At 41.3% G+C, this 15,000-nt stretch overlaps 1 protein-coding gene across 7 annotated transcripts in view; it reads right to left on the bottom strand.

The window, feature by feature from the left end:
- Positions 1-15,000, bottom strand: part of RALGPS2 (Ral GEF with PH domain and SH3 binding motif 2) — a 264,748-nt gene that overhangs the window by 134,226 nt on the left and 115,522 nt on the right. For all 7 annotated transcript variants that reach the window (XM_074961031.1, XM_074961026.1, XM_074961025.1 and 4 more), the window contains one exon: positions 705-797. In XM_074961031.1, coding sequence (XP_074817132.1) covers positions 705-797 — 93 coding nt within the window. The remainder of the gene's footprint in view (positions 1-704; positions 798-15,000) is intronic.

The following is a 15,000-nucleotide window of genomic DNA, read 5'->3' as shown; positions in this document are numbered from 1 at the left end:
GGCAAAATCAGACAATATTTTTCTTGGTTCTGCAGTAGCAATTACAATAGCAAAAAAGCTATTCCCAAAATTGTGCTGACCAATGAAACTTGTACAGAAAGATCTTACTTTCTATCATAGCCAAATATAGTGTAGCAGAGGGAAAAAAATGGTCAAACAAAAAGAACTTCACTCTCAAAATATGATATTAAAAATGAGACATGCAAATATACTGTTAAGTACATTTACTACGATGAAATATATTTGGAAAAACACTGAAAAAAGGTCAAGTTTAGTTACCAATGATAGAAACAAGAAAATTATTTATGGAATCTGAGCAAGTAATTTTTGGACATTTATTCTCTATAGCTAAAATAAGTCCAATATGATCCCTTGCGTGATTAAAATACAATTCTCTTTGGCCTTCATAATATTCCAACAACTAATACAAAATAGCATTTGGCCAAATTAGGAACCACTGTATTTAAAGGAATCTGCAGGAAACAATTTTTCAAAGGAAAATATTTCAATGTCAAAATCGAAAAAGACTCAAGTGGAGAATGGAGACTTACATTACTAGAAACACACTGTACGCAGTATAATTGCATTCAAGAGTATCTTTAATAATAATTGGATCCCTGAAGCAAGCTACAACAGGTTATAATAAATCTATTTTTCAAGAAGGAATAAACAAAATTACAAATTACCCTACTGAGCTTACTTACCGCCCAAGTTTTAGTCAGCCTGAAGATGGGGGCACTTTGCAATCCAGACACCACTGCCATAAGGGCATGCAGGTTATTCAGCTCATAAAGTTTCTGTAGATGAAAACACATACAACTGAAAAAGTACTCCAACTGCAGTAAAGTGATGGATATACAGTGATTAAAAATACTGATAAAACATTTTAAGATTACACAGAAGTCAAGTTAAGCTCATACATTAAAAACAAACCATATTATATAACACTGTAAAAATGGTATCCTAATTAAATTTTTACAGTGTATAACTGGTGAACCCTTGGGTGATTGTAGCTATTATCTTTAGGGGACTGAGTTTCATGGAAACTTTATTCTTTGTGATTCTGCACAGATAGCCATATGTGAACCTCACTCACTACACATTAACAGAATAGTTAAGATTTTTTTTAATCCCCATCCTTTCATTTTTAATTAAAAAAGCAAAAGCCATACCACAGTGATTTGTACAAATATTTATCAAGCATATACAGTAAATCTCACTATGACTAGAGAATAGGGTTTTTTGGTCTTTATAGTCCTTATTAGATTTGGTTTTGTTTTATTTTTAGTTCTCTACTTCTATTACATTCAGGATATATGAATGTCTTACATCACCCTATACATTCTTACACCATCCTATATATTCCAATAAATGATAAACATACTGACAAATTAACTGTCTTCCCTACATTGCAAAATTAGTGAATTCAAACCCTGTAGAGTTGAAACACTATTAGAAATACTTCACATCTTTTGTTCTCCAAGCACTACATGGAGAAGTGCAGAATAAGCTGAAGTTTGATTTTAAAGTGCAATAGCTATTTCACACTAGCTCCCAATGTAGACATACCTATTGTGCATTAAAATACCTTTGTGCAGTTTAGTTTAATCCACTTCCAAAATTGATGAAGTTAAACTGCACAAAGGCTTTCTTAGTGTGGAATAAGTGTGTCACATGGGAAAATAGTGAGGAATAGCTATTCAGCAATACCTATTCCCCCACGAAGACAAACCTTTAGAAATATTTCACATCTTTTGGTCTCAATGTCAAAAGAACAATTTCACTCTCAATACTTAGGGCTTGTCTACACGGGGACACTCAGAAAAATTAAACTTCATTAACTAAAGGTGTGAATTTACAGTGGACTAGTTAAACTGCATTAAACCCCCATGGGGACAGTCAATCAGAATTAAAATGGCCTTAATTCAGTTTATCTCAATTCAGTGAATTAAGCTAACCCAAATTAAGGCCACTTTAATTCTAAATAAGAACACTCATATGGGGGCTAATTCCTGTTTAGCTAATCCACTTTAAATTGACACCTTTAGTTAACTTAGACTAATTTTTCTGAGATCCCTGGGTGGACAAACCCTTAATTTTTATCACCCCACAATGCTTGATTTTAAAAAAATTCTTAGGCTAACACTGGTACCTAACCCCATAAGGGTGCACAATGCAATGAGGAGGGAAGAACAAACAGAGGGACTCTCCATACCTTATGCTCCATACAGACAGCCCCATGCTTATAGTTTGGTATCATAAGAGTACTTGCCTCTGCTAAGAGGAGGGGGCAAGATCCTGTGCTGTCCACCTTGCATGGAAGCCAGCAAGCTGGCCTGGTGCAAAGGGAAACAGATGCTATATCATTTGCTCACCCTAGAGCTCTATAAGGCATCATGACGACTTTAGGGACAACTGTAGCTCCTGCTGTGGTGGTGCTCTTCCACACTGACCCAACACATTTGTACCTTGAAGTCATTAAAGAGCACTTAAAGCAAAAACCACACACACACACACTTTTCAATATTATCTGAACGTTCAGTAATGCAATTAAAATTATATTCGCATTTATGTAAATGAAAGTATGAGTAGTATGTGATTAGTTGAAATTCACTTGTTTGTTCTATTATAAAGATTCCTGATTTTCCCCATGTTATGTATTCCTAGCACTATCCCATAAAGAAAAACACTCCCATCCAAAATTGCACATGTAATGCTAATTACGTTTTTATTGCCATTAAGCACAAATCATTTTAAAACCAAAAATAAAAATATGTATGCAACAAAAATATTTGTCTGTTGCAAACTAGAGAGTTTAAACACCATAAGTCACTAAGTAGTTTCTGAAGTGGGTCATCCAGACAGATTCTAAAGTACTTTATAAGATTATGTTTATATATAATGAGAATCCTTCTTCCACCACTGAGATGCAGCTTTTTCTTGGGTAAAACTCAATAACTGATAGTCCATACAAGCACTATGCAAACAGCTTTAGAAGAAGAGAATAATACAATATCTAACTGAAATTAGAAGGAATGTAAGGTAAGCAGGAAGTAACAGTGAATACTAATATTTGGCTATGATTAACATGCTTACCCTTAATAAATGTGGCCAGCACAACCACCACTACTCTTGCAAAAACTTCCACAGGTGTTTAGTCACAAGTGTTAATTCTTAAAACTGTAATTTTATGTCTCATTAGAAAGATAAATACCTCCAACAGTACTTTGTCCCAATATTCAGCAGCATGCTGAAGCATTGGTTAAGTGCTAACTAATGGGGTAGAGTGTCACCTGCTGAAATACTGCTTCTTGCAGGACTCTAAGCTTACCTTAGAGGTCTCCCACCCAAATATTAATCAAGCCCAACTCTCCTTAGCTAATGAGATCATAGCCAAAAGTTGTATGGATTCTGGAAAAACAAAACTACGTAAGAAACATAACCCTTTATCCATAAGAGGTGTGATCTAAAAAACTAGACTGCAAAACAGACATTTTGGAAATTGTTTGCAGTTTTGTTGGAGCCTTGTTGGTCCCACGACAAAGAAAAAAGGTGGGTGAAGTAATATCTTTTATTGGACCAACTTCTGTTGGTGAAAGACAAGCTTTTGAGATACACAAAGTTATTCTTCAGGTCTGGGAAAGGTACTAAATGTCACAGCTAAATACAAGATAGAACAGATTAAACAAGAACATTCTGAAAACAAAAACCAAAAAAACCCCCCAATCATCCTATCAGATGATCAGAATCAAACACACATTAAAAAATGCTGCTATGAAAGGATGCTGCTGTGCTGTCAATATTCCTGTGGTGGCAAAATCCCCAAATAAAACTTCTATATTACAATAAGAAAAGGAGTACTTGTGGCACCTTAGAGACTAACCAATTTATTTGAGCATGAGCTTTCGTGAGCTACAGCTCACTTCATCAGATGCATACTGTGGAAACTGCAGAAGACATTATATACACAGAGACCATGAAACAATACCTCCTCCCACCGCACTCTCCTGCTGGTAATAGCTTATCTAAAGTGATCATCAAGTTGGGCCATTTCCAGCACAAATCCAGGTTTTCTCACCCGCCGCCCCCCCCCCACACAAACTCACTCTCCTGCTGGTAATAGCCCATCCAAAGTGACCACTCTCTTCACAATGTGTATGATAATCAAGGTGGGCCATTTCCTGCACAAATCCAGGTTCTCTCACCCCCTCACCCCCCTCCAAAAACCACACACACAAACTCACTCTCCTGCTGGTAATAGCCTATCCAAAGTGACCACTCTCCTTACAACGTGCATGAAAATCAAGGTGGGCCATTTCCAGCACAAATACAGGTTCTCTCACCCCCCCCCACCTTCCCAAAAAACACACACACACAAACTCACTCTCCTGCTGGTAATAGCTCATCCAAAGTGACCACTCTCCCTACAATGTGCATGATAATCAAGGTGGGCCATTTCCAGCACAAATCCAGGTTTTCTCACCCTCCCACCGCCATAGACACACAAACTCACTCTCCTGCTGGCAACAGCTCATCCAAACTGACCACTCTCCCCACAATGTGCATGACAATCAAGGTGGGATATTTCCAGCATAAAACCAAGTTTAACCAGAACGTCGGGGGGGGGGGGGGGGGGAGGAAAAAACAAGGGGAAATAGGCTACCTTGCCTAATGACTTAGCCACTCCCAGTCTCTATTTAAGCCTAAATTAATAGTATCCAATTTGCAAATGAATTCCAAATTGCAAATTGGATACTATTAATTTAGGCTTAAATAGAGACTGGGAGTAGCTAAGTCATTATGCAAGGTAGCCTATTTCCCCTTGTTTTTTCCTACCCCCCCCCCCGACATTCTGGTTAAACTTGGATTTATGCTGGAAATATCCCACCTTGATTGTCATGCACATTGTGGGGAGAGTGGTCAGTTTGGATGAGCTATTGCCAGCAGGAGAGTGAATTTGTGGGGGGGGGGGGTGTGAGAAAACCTGGATTTGTGCTGGAAATGGCCCACCTTGATTATCATGCACATTGTAGGGAGAGTGGTCACTTTGGATGAGCTATTACCAGCAGGAGAGAGAGTTTGTGTGTGGGGGGGCGGAGGGTGAGAAAACCTGGATTTGTGCTGGAAATGGCCCAACTTGATGATCACTTTAGATAAGCTATTACCAGCAGGAGAGTGTGGTGGGAGGAGGTATTGTTTCATGGTCTCTGTGTATATAATGTCTTCTGCAGTTTCCACAGTATGCATCCGATGAAGTGAGCTGTAGCTCACGAAAGCTCATGCTCAAATAAATTGGTTAGTCTCTAGGTGCCACAAGTACTCCTTTTCTTTTTGCGAATACAGACTAACACGGCTGTTACTCTGAAACCTATATTACAATAATCGTCAAATAAAACTTCTGTATTACAATGAATAAATGTTATTCTGCTCTGAAGTGCCAGGAGTCCTGGTTTATGTGGACTGGAGTCAAACTTTTGTTTAAATTTTCCTCTGAAATTATTGATCCCAAAAGATATAATGAATATATAACAGGATAAAACTTATGTAAATATTGGATAGCTCCAACTTGGGTCTGGGAGTTTTGGTATTTGGATCTTCTGGAATTAACTTTGATAATACTTTCAGGCTGGGATTTTCAAAGGAGCCTAAAGGAGTTAGGTGCCCAGTCCCCATCAAAATTGAAATAGGAGCTTAACTCCCTTAGGCTCCTTTGAAAATTCTAGCCTCAATTCTTCAGGACCTTTTGATCCCAAGAGAGTCAGGTCAACAGGCCTTGAGTCTAGCACTTGACATTATGACACTTTTCCAATTTCACGCATAGCCTACTCGGAAGAGGTTCATCAGATCCTGCTAGAGATCTCCAAGGCTTGTACAAGATAAAGTTACTTTCTGAAATGGAAGAACGGTGTAGCTCCTGAGCCAGCCAAACTGATTAAGTCTCAAGAACTCCAGGGTGACTGACTACAGCTGAAGTTCCCCTCAGTTTTTTCAACTCATTATTCCCCAGTACAGGGACATTTAGCAAAGATTTTTCAAAAGCACAAATGGCAGCTGGTGCTTACTTGTCTTCTGTGCCTTTGTAAAAATCACTCTTAGTCATTGCATATGACACACTAAAGAAATTCAGAAGCCTCTTTCAGCTTGTTGTTGAGCCTCCATCTTTGAGACACAGAACATGGTGCTCACAACCTAACTGACCACCACTCTAAAGTCTTCCAGAATATTCTCCAAACCATTTTTCCTGGAGACAGTGTTTCTGATGGCAAACACTTAAGGAACAAAAGATAGTGAGCTAAGATGGCTGATCCACATTATGTGCAAAAAGAAAAGGAGTACTAGTGGCACCTTAGAGACTAACCGATTTATCTAAGCATAAGCTTTCGTGATCTACTGCTGTACTCACTACTCACGAAAGCTTATGCTCAAATAAATCGGTTAGTCTCTAAGGTGCCACTAGTACTCCTTTTCTTTTTGCGAATACAGACTAACACGGCTGCTACTCTGAAACCACATTATGTGACTGTTCATAAGGACAAACTGGCAATGTGTCCGAACCCTAACATTCCCCTAAAAGTGGTCTGAGTTTCGTCTAAATAGTTAATTTGCCAGTATCTTCACCTAAATTGCACTTCCTAGCAGGAGAGGATAGGTTCATAGATTCCAAGGCCAGAAGAGACTATTGTGACCATCTAGTCTGACCTCCTGTATGCTATAGGCCATAGGACTTCCCCAAAAATGTACATTCCTCCCCGACAAGGGGAGTAGTGCTAAAATCGACCTTCCTGGGTCCAATTTGGGGTACTGTAGACGCAATGCTGTGCAATTCGATGGTATTGGCCTCCGGGAGCTATCCCAGAGTGCTCCAATGTGACTGTTCTGGATAGCACTTTCAACTCCGATGCACTAGCCAGGTACACAGGAAAATGCACTGGGAACTTTTGAATTTCATTTCCTGTTTGGTCAGCATGGTGATCTCAGCAGAACAGGTGACCATGCAGTCCCAGAATTGCAAACGAGCTCCAGCATGGAGCAAACGGGAGACACTGGATCTGATTGCTGTACGGGGAGAAAAATCTGTACAGGCAGAACTCCGATCCAGCAGAAGAAATGCGGATATAAATATGCCAAAATCACACAGGGCATGGTGGACAGAGGCTACACCAGGGACACACAGCAGCGCCGCATGAAAATTGAGGAGCTCAGGCAAGCCTACCAAAAGGCAAAGGAGGCAAATGGTCGCTCCGGGTCAGAGCCCCAGACAAGCCGCTTCTATGATCAGCTGTATACCATTCTAGGGACAGGGGACCCCACCACTACCCCACCACTGTCCATGGACACCTGCAATGTGGCAGCTTCATGCAACACGGAGGAAGATTTTGTGAATGAGGAAGAGGAGGAGTATGTGCAGCAGGCAACTGGAAAAATCTGTTCTCCCCGGCAGCTAGGACCTTTTCCTCACCCTGGACCCAACACCCTCCCAGAGTGTATTGTTCCAGGACCCTGAAGGCAGAGAAGGCACCTCTGGTGAGGGCACATTTGTAACTACACTGCAGGGGTTAAAAGCAATTGTGTTTAATGTTTGATTTGCCCTGAACAATAGGGATGCATTCGCGGCCAGTACAGCTACCGGAAAAATCTGTTAATGTGTCTGGGGATGGAGCGGGAATCCTCCAGGGACATCTCCATGAAGCTCTCCTGGAGGTACTCTGAAAGCCTTTGCAGAAGGTTTCTGGGAAGGGCTGCCTTATTTCGTCCTCCATGGTAGGACACTTTACCACGCCAAGCCAGTAGCAAGTAGACTGGAATCACTCCAGCACAAAGCATGGCAGCAAATGTCCTGGTTTCGGTCGCATTCATGCAACATTCGGTCTTTTTCTTTCTGTGTCAGCCTCAGGAGAGTGATATCATTCGTGGTCACTTGGTTGAAATAGGGGAATTTTTGTAAGGGAACAGTAATCCCCTGTTTGGTGATCCCCAGCACATTAGACCCCGGTCATGCAGGGCTAAAAGGGATCATCCCGGAGAATAGCCACGGGGGGGGGGGGAGGGAGGGGTATGTGTGTTGCACATCCACCCCAAAACTGCAGCCCCTCCTTTTAAATGGCAACCGCAGCCCCTCTTTTTAAACGGCAAACCCAACAGGCCTTGGTTGCTATGGGAAAGGAGGGTGCTGCAGTTTGAAACCATTCCCATGTTATGAATGCAGAAGAAGCCAACCCCGCATACCCTTTGGCTTATCATGGCTGCCTGGAAACTGAATTATGTTGCCCAGCCGCGAGTGATGCGTCACCATACCGGCAGGTGCTCAATATAAAAGGCAAAATACTACCTTGTACCTAAAACACATAGAATCATAGATATTAAGGTCAGAAGGGACCACTGTGATTGTCTAGTCTGACCTCCTGCACAATGCAGGCTACAGAATCTCACCCACCCACTCCTGTAACAAACGCCTAACCTATGTCTGAGCTATTGAAGTCCTCAAATCATGGTTTGAAGACTTTGAGGTGCAGAGAATCCTCCAACTAGTGACCCGTGCCCCACACTACAGAGGAAGGTGAAAAAACCCCAGGGCCTCTGCCAATCTGCCCTGGAGGAAAATTCCTTCCTGAACCCAAATATGGCGATCAGCTAGACCCTGAGCATGTGGGCAAGACTCACCAGCCAGACACCCAGGAAAGAATTCTCTGTAGTAACTCAGATCCCACCCCATCTAGCATCTCATCACAGGCCACTGGGCATATCTACCGCTAATAGTTGAAGATCAATTAATTGCCAAAATTAGGCTATCCCTTCCATAAACTTATCAAGCTTAGTCTTGAAGCCAGATATGTCTTTTGCCCCCACTGCTTCCCTTGGAAGGCTGTTCCAGAACTTCACTCCTCTGATGGTTAGAAACCTTTGTCTAATTTCAAGTCTAAACTTCCTGATGGCCAGTTTATATGTTCTCGTGTACACATTGGTACTGAGCTTAAATAGTTCTTCTCCCTCTGTGGTATTTATCCCTCTGATATATTTATATCTCCTCTCAGCCTTCTTTTGGTTAGGCTAAACAAGCCAAGCTCTTTGAGACTCCTTTCATAAGACAGGTTTTCCATTCCTCGGATCACTCTAGTAGCTTTTCTCTGTACCTGTTCCAGTTTGAATTCATCTTTCTTAAACGTGGGAGACCAGAACTGCACACAATATTCCAGATGAGGTCTCACCAGTGCCTTGTATAATGGTACTAACACCTCCTTATCTCTACTGGAAATACCTCGCCTGATGCATCTCAAGATGGCATTAGCTTTTTTCACAGCCATTTCACATTGGCAGCTCATAGTCATCTTGTGATCAACCAACATTCCGAGGTCCTTCTCTTCCTCTGTTACTTCCAAGTGATGCGTCCCCAGTTTATAACAAGAATTTTTGTTATTAATCCCTAAATGCATGACCTTGCACTTTTCACTATTAAATTTCATCCTATTACTATTACTCCAGTTTACAAGGTCATCCAGATCTTCCTGTATGATATCCAATCCCTCTCTGTATTGGCAATACCTCCCAGCTTTGTGTCATCTGCAAACTTTATTAACACATTACCGCTTTTTGTGTTAAGGTCAGTAATAAAAAGATTAAATAAGATTGGTCCCAAAACCGATCCCTGAGGAACTTCACTAGTAACCTCGATCCAGCCTGACAGTTCACCTTTCAGTGTGACCCACTGTAGTCTCCCCTTTAACCAGTTCTTTATCCACCTTTCGATTTTCATATTGATCCCCATCTTTTCCAATTTAGCTAGTAATTCCCCATGTGGAACCATATCAAATGCCTTACTGAAATAGAGGTAAATTAGATCCACTGCATTTCCTTTGTCTAAAAAATCTTACCTTCTCAAAGGAGGAGATCAGGTTGCTTTGACACGATCTACCTTTTGTAAAACCATGTTGTATTTTGTCCCAATTACCATTGACCTCAATGTCCTTAACTACTTTCTCCTTTAAATTTTTTTCCAAGACCTTGCATACTAAAGATGTCAAACTGACAGGCTTGCAGTTACCCGGATCACTTTTTTTCCCTTTCTTAAAAATAGGAACGACCTTAGCAATTCTCCAGTCATACAGTACAACCCCTGAGTTTACAGATTCATTAAAAATTTTTTGCTAATGAGCTTGCAGTTTCATGTGCCAGTTCCTTTAATATTCTTGGACGAAGATTATCTGGGCCCCCTATTTAGTCCCATTAAGCTGTTCAAGTTTGGCTTCTACCTCGAATGTGGTAATATCTACCTTCATATCCTCATTCCCATTTGTTGTCCTACCATTATCCCTTAGATCCTCATCAGCCTCATTAAAGACTGAGGCAAAGTATTTGTTTAGATATTGGGCCATGCCTAGATTACCCTTAACCTCCACTCCATCCTCAGTGTTTAGCGGTCCCACTTCTTTCTTTGTTTTCTTCTTATTTATAAGGCTATAGAACCTTTTACTATTGGTTTTAATTCCCTTTGCAAGGTCCAACTATACATGGCTTTTGGCCTTTCTCACTTTATCCCTACATGTTCTGACCTCAATAAAGTAGCTTTCCTTGCTAATCCCTCCCATCTTCCACTCCTTGTAGGCCTTCTGCTTTTTCTTAATCACCTCTCTCAGATGCTTGCTCATCCAGCTTGGTCTACAATTCCTGCCTATGAATTTTTTCCCTTTCCCATGTGCTGTCTGATGTGAATTGCTTGATTCACTGTGAGAGAGTCTCCCTTTTGTTCTCAGAAATGTATTTTCTTAAATTCTACTCTCCCTTCCCCCCCCCCAGCTGCAAATGTTTCTATGCTCCCAGTCCCTGAGGTTATCGCAGATTAGAAGGCGAAAAAAAAAGCGCTCATGATGACATGTTTTCAGAGCTCATGCAGTCCTCCCACACTGATAGGGCACAGCTGAATGCGTGGTGGCAGAGGCCAGGAAAGCATACAGTGAGCGTGATTGGAACACGCAGGAGGAGATCCTGAAGCTAATGGGGGAGCAAACGGACATGATGAGATGCCTGGTGGAGCTGCAGGAAAGGCAACTAGAGTACAGACCCCCGCTGCATCCATTGTGTAACCACCTGCCCTCCTCGCCAAGTTCCATATCATCCTCACCCAGATGCCCAAGAACGTTGGGGGGAGGGGGAGGAATGGGAAGCACTGCTCCAGGCACCCAGCCACTCAATTCCAGCGGATGGCCCAAGCAACAGAAGGCTGCCATTCAAACAGCTTTGATTTGTAGTGTGGCTACAATAAGCAATGTGGCCTTGTCCTTCCCTCCTCCCGCAGCCCACCTGAGCTACCTTTTACTAGTTGGCATTGTCAGTGATCTCAAGTTTTTTTAAATAAATAAAGAATAAATGGATTCAGAACAATAGGGACTTTATTTCCTGTGCCAGCTGTGGTCGAAGGGAATTGGCTTACAGGGAAGTACATTCACCAAAGGGAGCGGCTTTGCATGAAGGACAAACACACACAACTGTGACACTGTAGCCTGGTCAGTCATGAAACTGTTTTTCAAAGCCTCTCTGATGCGCTGCGCGCCTCGGTGTGCTCTTCTAATTGTCCTGGTGTCTGGTGTTCAAAGTTGGCCACCAGGCGATTTGCCTCAACCTTCCACCCTGCTACCCACAATGCACCACTCCATGAGTCAATGCTAGCCACGGTATTGAGGATGCACTCCACCGACCTAATGCGCTTAGTGGGGACATGCATGATCGACTGTATAAAATCGCTTACTAAAGATCAATTTCTATAAAATCGACCTAATTTCACAGTGTAGACATGCCTTAAACCTATCCTAGTCAATCCACACAGCAAAATCTCTTGTCCTGGTTCTCATCTTGATGACTACAATATCTTTTTCTCTGGCCTTGATAAATGTAATTTTGCCTCCCTCATATCCACTCAGAATCTTGCTGCAAAGATCATTCTCCTAGCCCACTGCTTTGATCATGGTAACTCTCTCTTTGCATCCCTCCACAAGCTCTGCCTTCTCTATCGCATTAAATATGAACTGCTAGTTCTCACTTCTAAGGCCCTCTCCACCCTACATACCATCTCCCATTCACTGTTGAAGCGTCAGCTCCTCCCTCTGACCAGGCAACTATGTCAGTGTCCGTCACCCACTTGTTAGATTTTCAAATTAGCATCATTGTGCTTTGTCCCATGCTACCCCTCATGCTTGGGAGGAGCTCTCCATAAATCATCTGCAAAGCTACCTTGTTTTCCTCCTTCGAATCCTCTTAAAAACAACTCTCCTTTGTTATGATGCCAACAAAAAAGCTTGACAATGGTTAGATCACTGGCATGCTGAGGCCACTGCCCTTCATGCTGACCAATACTGTCTCACTGTTTCCTTCCACTCCTCCATCCATATGCATCCACCTGTTGTTACTGTCTTAGACGTAGATTATAAACACTTTAGGGGCAGGGACTGTCTTTTCATTCTGTTTGTGCAGTCCCTAGCACAATAGGGTCCTGGTACATGAGTAGTGCTACGGTAACGTAAATAATGAACAACCATGATGGAAAATCGTTTCTGGATTATAATTAGTATCCACTGGTCTAATGTAGTTTCCACTTCATGTCACAGAACATTAAGAGAAACAATCCTCAAATAGGAACCAGGGTGGAGGTTATTTTCTACTGGAAATAAGGCTCCCAGGCATCCCATCAAAATTGCTGATTTGATGCCGATAGGGCCACAGACTCAGCAGCTACAGGTGGAGCATGTTTCTCCCTATAGTGTTGGCTTTTCTGCATGCCTGAAGTAAGGAGGATTTTGAGAGGACCTCAGTTTAAACTGATAAGATGCAAAACTAAACCTTAAAAAGTATTGTTTCTGGTGTATGTATCTGATATAGCCTCACTTGAAAACATTTGACTCCTCAAGCTCATGAACTGCCTTGAACAGCCAGTTGAAGTGCTTCAAGCTTGCATTTTAAAAGGGAAGAGTAATCTGTGCAGACAGAAACAAACTATTATTGACCAAACTATGTGTGTAAATTTTCTCAACATCTCTGAAAGAAGCTTCCATGTGTCTCAAACTCTGCAAGTGCAAAATGGACAACTTTTGAAAAATAGAACAGTTTAGATAATGTGGGATTAGTGTTATCCCATATTTTCCATAACCTCAGTTTCATTAAATTTGTGATGAAAACAATTTACAATTAAAGATAATACCAAATGTACAAAGAACAGAAATGAATTTGGGTCTAAACAGAAGAAAAGTTAGGAAATACAGAAGCATCTTGTGTTCACAAGTTCAGAAAGCACATTCTAGTTCCAGGGATGAAGTCAGACACTAATTAGAATTCCTGTGTTATGAAAGTACAAGATAGAAAACATATTAGCAGAATCTGTGTTTTGATGTTTCCTTTAACATATCAGTAATCAAACTATATTATATGAGGTGAATAAGTGTGATGGTTAGAACTTAGGTATATTTCCTTGCAATGAGGGTGCCGCACTCTAAGTATCAACAACACAAGGTTCTTCCTGATTTGAGTGGAGAAATCTGCAGAGTTTTCCAGGGATTAGAATATAATTTGAGTCACTTCATAACCAACAACAGGGAATTGCGTGTTAATAAAAAATGCTGGAGTTATGAACTATTGGCAGGCAGATAAAGTAAATACTTTCCACAAAGCTGACAAAGGCGCATTACATGCCTGATAATAGAAGGTGCAGCAGACATTTCAGAGAGGGAGATCTTGGCAGAATATTGCATACAGTATTTCAGGCTTCATGTCAGTGGCTGTAGTACAACAATGAACTGAAAATAAGTGGCAGTTCAATTATGGTATTTACAAGTGCCAACAGAAAAGCCTTACTTCCACAGTATGGGCAAGATTCTCTGAAGACAGAACAGGGTATAAATTGAATCCCTCCTAGCTAATGAGGTCCCTTTTACCACCCACCCAGGCAAATTCATTTACAGGAAGGTCAGGTGGAGTTTCCACCATTGCCCTCCCTTAGGGATTTCGGTCAGAAAAGAGAAGCTTTAATTACCCGATGGGAAATATATAGGAGTGCTGCAGCCAAATCGGCTTCAAGTTGGTGCTGAATCTGTGCACAACTAACATCCATTGACCAGGTCCTTTTCTCAATCAGCGATTCCAAACTTCTGTACTATACTGATCTCCTGCCATAACCTCCCCAAGTCCTGGTTGACCTTTGGGGACCTTTGCCTAGTTCTATGCCAGTTTCTCCAGATGTAAACAGGGGAGCGATTCTAGCCATATACTTCTGTTGAACAGTGCAGTCGGGAACAGAACAAAATAATCTTTTTAATGTTACTATTTTTTAATAAAATTTCAGTTAAAATAGATCCTAGAGGTTTTATTCCTTTTCTTTCTCCTAATTTTATTTTTCAGGGCAAAATTTAAGGCATTAAATAGTGATGAAGACTATATAAGGACCTGAGTAGAAAAGGCATGCCCAAACCCACTTGCACACAACTCTAACAAGTTTTAACTGACATAACCTACATCACTTCAGCCCGAATAACACTGTTAAGAGACATACCCGGGGTTCGACTTCTAAACAAGTAGAATTCTAAAACCCTGTCCCCTCTGATTTTTTTCAGATGGGGTCTAAGATCCATGGGGAAAAATGAGGGAACTTAATGACTGGGATAGCTTCCATCATCCAGCTATTATAGTGATAGGTGCTATAGAAAACCATGAAGCAGGGGGACAGGGAAAAGTAATAGCAGATCTTCTATCTTGCCCTCAAAACACTTCATAGTACTTTGTAGGGAGCTGTCTAGAGCCTCGCAGGGAACTCAACCCCATGCAGAGGTTGCACTCTCCTAGAAGCCTCCCCAGACTCTTGCACAGTGGAAGAGTATTCACACAAGTAACAACGGGATTTGTACATGGATGATTAGCTAATGTACTGGAACAAGCAACATTAATATGAGAAAAGGGAAACATGGCTAGTGGCTGCTTGATCTACTACACCTTTACTCAAAAAATTATTTTTGAAATTATATT

Source organism: Natator depressus, chromosome 8, assembly GCF_965152275.1.
Source record: "Natator depressus isolate rNatDep1 chromosome 8, rNatDep2.hap1, whole genome shotgun sequence".
Lineage (NCBI taxonomy): Eukaryota > Metazoa > Chordata > Testudines > Cheloniidae > Natator > Natator depressus.
The sequence above is the reverse complement of the archived record's forward strand: the minus strand, read 5'-3'. Positions and strand labels throughout refer to the sequence as shown.